The sequence below is a fragment of the Oratosquilla oratoria genome, chromosome 8 (assembly GCF_046742065.1).
Source record: "Oratosquilla oratoria isolate Oo_2021 chromosome 8, ASM4674206v1, whole genome shotgun sequence".
Taxonomy (NCBI): Eukaryota; Metazoa; Arthropoda; class Malacostraca; order Stomatopoda; family Squillidae; genus Oratosquilla; species Oratosquilla oratoria.
Window position 1 is genome coordinate 78,856,045 of NC_134784.1, and position 7,500 is coordinate 78,863,544.

At 37.5% G+C, this 7,500-nt stretch overlaps 1 protein-coding gene across 5 annotated transcripts in view; it reads right to left on the bottom strand.

Moving 5' to 3' along the window:
- LOC143027847 (teneurin-m-like) overlaps positions 1-7,500 on the bottom strand; it is a 1,035,709-nt gene that overhangs the window by 479,684 nt on the left and 548,525 nt on the right. For all 5 annotated transcript variants that reach the window (XM_076189526.1, XM_076189527.1, XM_076189524.1 and 2 more), the window contains exon 5: positions 3,794-4,008. In XM_076189526.1, coding sequence (XP_076045641.1) covers positions 3,794-4,008 — 215 coding nt within the window. The remainder of the gene's footprint in view (positions 1-3,793; positions 4,009-7,500) is intronic.

Below are 7,500 nucleotides of genomic sequence, written 5' to 3' on the forward strand. Positions count from 1 at the left end.
TATATACATACATATATATATGTATATATATATATATATATATATATATATATATGTACAGTATATATGTATATGCATATATGTTTAGTTTTAAAATGTACCTTGAATGTTTATTTGTATTCAGTTGTTGGGCGGGGTGAGACATATTGGGGCCGGGGAAGTCTTAGGAGACACAGAAGAAGAAACTCCCTTCTCCCACCACTTCAACAAATAATCGCCTTCAGATATTCACCAGTGTATGTACCAACGCCGTTTCCTACTCCACCACCATCGCAATCATCTCCAACATCACCATCACCACTTCCTCCTCCATCACTATCGACAACATTAAGTCTCTCTTTCCTCCTCTCCCTCCTCCTATTCTCCTATCATTATCAATCGATAAATACATACATAGCAATGGCAAATACACACAATGAACATCAACTCATGATATCAGCATATGACGTCATAATAGTGACGTAGCTATGTCATAATCATCAGCTGGCATTATATTTAATGACGTGGCTATGACGTCAGCACCACGCGCTGAAGAGCGTACGTTGAGTTTTACCTGTATCCAAAATCCAGCATTAATGTTTATTATAGCTGAAAAGGATTAGATGACCTTCCAAAGCACGTCCAGATTCACCTAATCGAGGGCTGGGGTCGATTTGTTTGATTACAGGAATCGCACCGAGAAGGATAAACTTAGTCCGAGGGGAAGGAATGAACTAAGGACTGTCAGGATTTCGTTCTCCAAACGTTAAACTACTTCTTCCTTTACAAGCGTGCGCGTCTAACTGTATCTACCTAATTGGACTATACAAGAAAAGACAAACATTCGTGGGGTCCTGTCCCTCTCTCTCTCTCGAAGTATAAGTTTGTGTATGTGTGTGTGTACGTGCGTGCGTGTGTGTTGGTATGTGTGTGTGTGTGTGTGTGTGTGTGTGTGTGTGTGTGTGTGTGTGTGTGTGTGTGTGTGTGTACGCGCACGCGAGCGTACACACACTATATCTTAAACGTTTTACAATGCACTTCTTCACTGGTTTCCACCATCACGCAGCGCCCCTGCCCCCATCTGCGTTCGCAATTGGTCTTAACTCGACCCAACAAAACTTGCGTTGTTTTTCATCTTGGCCGCGGTCGCCGAGGGCAACGTCTCCGTCAGCCACGTCGTCGATGAGAGGGATTATACTCACACGGCACCAAACCTCAAGAACTTAAAAAAAAAAAAAAAAAAAAAAAAAAAAAAAAAAAAAAAAAAAAAAAAAAAAAAAAAAAAGAAATTGAACAAGCGTTTGTGTCAACATTTTTGTTACTTGGATATTTGCAAATAGTTCACTCTCCTTTCATGTCTGTGACGTAGCTTGAAGCTTTTGTTCCTGTTCATAATTTTTTTCTATTGCGTGTGTGTATATGTGCGTGTGTGTGTGTGTGTGTGTGTGTGTGTGTGTGTGTGTGTGTGTGTGTGTGTGTGTGTGTGTGTGTGTGTGTGTGTGTGTGTGTGTGTGCGTGTATGTGTGTGTGTATCCTGACCAGCTCAAGTACCGGGCGTTGAGTCACCTTGCCATTAGTATTTCAAAGTAGATGTACATGTATTTTTTGTAATGGCTATGTGGGAGATGCAGAATTTGTCTAATAGTAAAATGAGACTCATCAGGAAAAAAATACAATGATTAATTAAAGGGGTGAATATTTAAAAAAAAAAGATAAAAAAATTAACTAAATAAATTAAAAAATAAGTGGAAGAAGTAAAAAGATAAATGAATATCTAACAAATCAATGAGTCAGTAGATAAATAAGTTAATAAATGAATAAGAAAAAAAAAATAGAATACAACTGGGAACCACTACCAAGTAATGGCGCATTGGGAAGACTTCGCAACTGAAGTTTTTCAGGTCACTTCAGAACTTCAGGCCTGAAGAGGTCAAGGCAACTTTAATCCTTTAATGGATATTAACCAAATAAAAAAGGTACTAGAATAGCTATAGAGAACACTAATTTTGTTCACAAAAATGCTTTTTATGAGAAGTATATGGCCTCGTAATAAGTTGTTTTAGTGATTTTTTATTCGATATTGCCAAGAAGCTTGTTTTATATACGGGTTTAAAAATCCCATTCAATTTCATACATACACATTATAAAACTAACCAAACTCCTGTTTAACCTAACCTGGAATATACCATCTCAGCTTAACCAGACCACATTTAACCTAAACCTGTTTTCAAACCCGGTTACACACACACGTGTTGTAATCTTTTATTTTCCAAATATTCAAATGAAACCTAAACGAATATTAGACACATTGTTGAATTGTCCTTAGGAAGGTCTGGAATACTGTAAGCAAAATCGGCTTCCAGCTGTTCAAATTTGCAACATTTTACGCCGAGTCTGTAGTGTGTGATGAGGGCTTTAAATCAATTTCCTAATTGGTGTCGATAAATTTGCGACCCTATCAAGAAAGTGCAACTTCACGTTCAAAATACGACTTCCTAATACCCCAATCCACCCTACGATCTTGCGATCCAACGACATGCTTTATATGTTTAGATTTTAGACGAAGTGTTTCTATTGGACGAGACTCTCGATGTCCGAAAGGTCATTTCGTTATCTTAGTCACGCGAACGAGAAACTCTTCTTCGTCGCTTTCCTCGGGACAGCTAAGAAATGCTAAGCTATTTGTCAACACCTACAAAGGTTCACATTGTCCCTTTTTATAGTCCCTTTTCTCTTGGGGGGGGAGGGAGAGGGAGGGGAGGGGGAAGACGGACGTAGGATGGGGGGGGGGTAAATTTCGGCTAGATAAACTCGCCCAGAAGAGCTATTTGTCAAAACCTGCAACATTTTAGAACATTTAATTTTGCCCGTGTCTTTTCTCTAATCGTACGTGTGTGTTTGTGTGTGTAATGAGTGTGTATTTATGTATGTATGAAATCCTCGCCTTAGGAAGGGGAGGTAAGAAAAAAGAAAGAAAAAAACCTTCTTGTATTTTAAGCTACGATTGTACAAAACTAGTGCCTTTCCTAGTATTTAATAGAATCATATGTCGGTGGATGAAAGCGTATCTTCAGTGTAGCCAAGCGCATATCACGTGTATTTACAGTATAAGTTACTATGTAAAGAGTGTACCAAGAAGACCTAACAGGCGAGGACCTAAAAGCTAGACGAAGGAGAACAAAAATTGTCATTTGATATTCTTAAAAAAAACCACATCAAATTCTAGTAACCTACGTTTTTTTTCAATTACAACATTCTTTCTCAAATTTCATAATACGCCTAAGGCACATTGGTCACTTGATATGATGACTTGCTTGGAAGCAAATCGTTCAATTTCGAAACACTTCCTTCCTGACCTGACCTGGCCCAAGGTGAACCAATTCAACTAGTATCATAACCAGATTCAGCCTTCTATCTATTTTCCATGATACCTTCCAATTCTATCTGTTGAAGAGGACAGTAGATAGCTTTGTTTTTCAGACTGGTATGTATATATATATATATATATATATATATATATATATATATATATATATATATATATATATATTTTTTTATACATACATATATAAAAACACACACACACACACACACACACACACACACACACACACACACACACACACACACACACACACACACACACACACACATATGTATATATATATATATATATATATATTTATATATGTATATATATATATATATATAATATATATATATATATATATATATATATATATATATATATATATATATATATATATATACATACACACATTTATATATAACTAACTTTATGAATATGCCTTACCTGCCACATAGGTGAGGAGTGCTGCCAAAATGACGGTGATTACGATGAAGACGATGGCCGTGCATCTCCATGAGCAGCGCGGGGCGGCGCCCCGGGCACCCACGGGTCCCATGCCTCCACTCAGTCCGCGGCTTCCAGATCCCGGTCGTCTGAGGTTATTGCGGACCGGGAGTACTGGAATCTGGCCTGGAACGCCTCCCATCTGTACATTGTACCTGAAACGAGCAAGATCAAGGTAATTAGTGACGAGAAGACAATAGTAATAACGATGGAACATATAAAACATTATAATTTAAATCTTAAAGTGATAGAGACAAAGTTATATACGTTGTAATGTGAAAATGTAGACGATAAAAAAGTGAAATGAATATTACATAAAATTTTGGTAATAATGATAAAACAAGTAAAATATTAAATAAAGATATTCTAAGCATTAAACAAGTAAAATGAATATAAGAATAGCAGTAATAACGATAGAGTAAAGAAAATCAATATCAATATAACATAATATCAAAATAGTAATGATAATAATAATAATAATAATAATAATAATAATAATAATAATATATATATATCTATATATATATCTATATAGTAACATAACTTGGAACTTAACTTTGTGACTAGAGTTAAACAAGATTGCTTTCATTATATTCAAAGTAACATAATTTGGAACTTAACTTTGTGATAGGAGTTAAACGAGATTGTTTTCACAACTTTGAAAGTAACATAACTTGGAACTTAACTTTGTGACAGGAGTTAAACGAGATTGCTTTCACTACCTTGAAAGTAACATAACTAGGAACTTAACTTTGTGATAGAAGTTAAACGAGATTGCTTTCACTACCTTGAAAGTAACATAACTTGGAAGTTAACTTTGTGATAAGAGTTAAACGAGATTACTTTCATTACCTTAAAAATAACATAGCTTGGAACTTAAGTTTGTGACAGGAGTTAAACGAGATTGCTTTCATTACCTTGAAAGTAACATAACTAGGAACTTAACTTTGTGATAGAAGTTAAACGAGATTGGTTTCAGTACCTTGAAAGTACCATTGTTGATCCCAAATCCTGTCCCACAAATTACCATAACTATGTAAACGTTGTATTAATTTTTTATATTATTTATCTATTTATATATTCACTTTTTTATCACAAATGATTTTCCTTGTTTTTGTAAAAAAACAAATCTGTACATGATTAACAAATATATTTGCTAAGTTTGTCAGAAAATGAATAAATGAATGAATTAATAAACCCTTATGTTGACATTTCCTTTACACTACGGTAAATCATTGTACGGATTATCTCGCAATAAGCGGTATACATTTCATTAAACACAAAAACGATTTCAGGTATTGACCAGAGGGAAATGTTTTGTTCTCTCTAAAGAAGATCGCAAAAATAAAACTTCTCCAATATTCGTTCCCAATATTGGAAACTTTTCTTAATATCTGGAACAATAGAATTTCTAAGATGCATGCATATTCCTAGCATACTCTAGAAAACTTTTCCAATCCAAATATTGAGTAGTTCTGAGTTCTTGTAATGCACACACACCTATTATATATTATATATATATATATATATATATATATATATATATACATTATATATATATATATATTTATGTGTATATATATATATATATATATATATATATTTATGATATATATGTAATGTATAATATGTAATATATAATGTATAATGTATAATATATATAATTTATAATATGTAACTAATATATAATATATAATATATAATGTATAATATATAGTATATAATATATAATATATAATATATAATATATAATGTATAATATATAATTAATATATAATATATAATATATATATATACACATATACATGTATATACTGTACATACATATACATATATTTGAATTTTCAATCTACAAGGCGTTCTTTAGGTATACGAGGTCATCTGGTGCTTCATAGAGCTGACTCTAGAAAAGAAGCTGAATAACCTTCAACTGAATAAAATTACTTGGAATTAGTAAGAATATAATATACAAAGGCGACCACACTGTTGAACATATCAACTGATAGGCTCGTTTATCATCACTACCACCACCTACACCACAACCACATTCACCACCACCATTATCAAAACCAACCACCACATTTACCACCACCACCACCACGTTCACCATACCACTATATTCCCTACCACCACCACCACAACCACATTTACTACTGCCACCACTATCCCCACCCCTTCTTCTTCTACAACAATTACCCGGGCTCCACAAGGTTCTACAACAATTTCCGAATGTAACTTTTGAAATTTGCCTCTCGTTCCTCCAGACTCATTTTATTCATAAACTTTTGACTTGCTCCCGGCCTAACGACAACACATGGACGCACGGGGGCAGGCAGGGGGAGGAGGGACGGCCAGGCAGGCAGGCAGGCAACAGGGGCGGTACGAGGGAGGAGGGAGGGAGGGAAGAAGTGAGAGAGGGAAGCAGGGAGGGAGGGAAGCATGGAGGAAAGAGGGGGGAGGGATGAAGGAAGGGGATGGAGGAAGGAGAAGGAGGGAGGAAGGAGGGGGAGGGAGGAAGGAGGGGGAGGGAGGAAGGAGGGGGAGGGAGGAAGGAGGAAGAGGGAGGAAGAGGAAAGAAGAGGGGGAAGACGGAGAATGGAGGAAGAGGGAGGAAGAGGAAAGAAGGAGGACCAAGGAGGAAGATGGGAAGGGATGACAAAGTGGGAGGAAGAAGGAAGAGGGAAGAGTAAGGAAGGAGGAAGGGGGAGGAGTGGGAAGAGGAAGGAAGGAGGGATGAGGAGGAGGGAGGAAGGAGGAAGAGGGAGGAAGAGGGGAAGAGGGAGGAAGAGGAAGGAAGAAGGAGGAAGGAGGAAGAGGGAGGGGATGACAAAGTGGGAGGAAGAAGGAAGAAGAAAGAGGGGGAAGAGGGAGGAAGGAAGAAGAGGGAGGAGGGGAAAGAGAGAGAAGGGGGAAAGGGGGAAGGAGGAAGAGGGACGAAGAAGGAAGACAGAAGACAGAGGAAGAGGGAGGAAGAAGGAAGAGGGAGGAAGAAGGAAGAGGGAGGAAGAAGGAAGAGGGAGGAAGAAGGAAGAGGGAGGAGGGGAAGAGAGAGGAAGGAGAAAGAGGGAGGGAAAATAGGGATGAAAAAGAATAAGAATAGAAAAGGAAGGACAAAAGTCAAGAGCAGGAAAAAAAAGCGCAGTAGAGACGAAGAAAAGGGAAAAGAAAAACAGAAATACAATATGAAAAAGAAGAGAAAAAAAGAAGAAAGGAAGAGGGAGAGGCAAAAGGAGAGGAAGAGGGGAAAGAAAGAGATAATAACTAAACAGGGGAGGACAAAGAAAATGAGATGGAGAGGAGCAGTAAAGAAAGAGGAAAATGGGAAAGAGGGGAGAGAAAGAGTAAAAGGAGAGAGAGAGAGAGAGAGAGAGAGAGAGAGAGAGAGAGAGAGAGAGAGAGAGAGAGAGAAAGAGTAAAAAAAGAGAGAGAGAGAGAGAAGGAGAGAAGGGGTAGGATGGGAAGGAGTTGAAGGGAGATAGAGAAGGGAAACATAGTGAAGAGGGGGAGGAGGAGGGAAGAGAGGAAGGAGGGGGAAGAGGGGGAGGAGGGGGAAGAGGAGGGAGAGGAAGAGGATGAAAAAGGGGAGTATGGGAAGGAGAGGAAAGAAGGGCAGGAGGGAGTGGGGTCGTGCAGGGGGATGGGGAGGA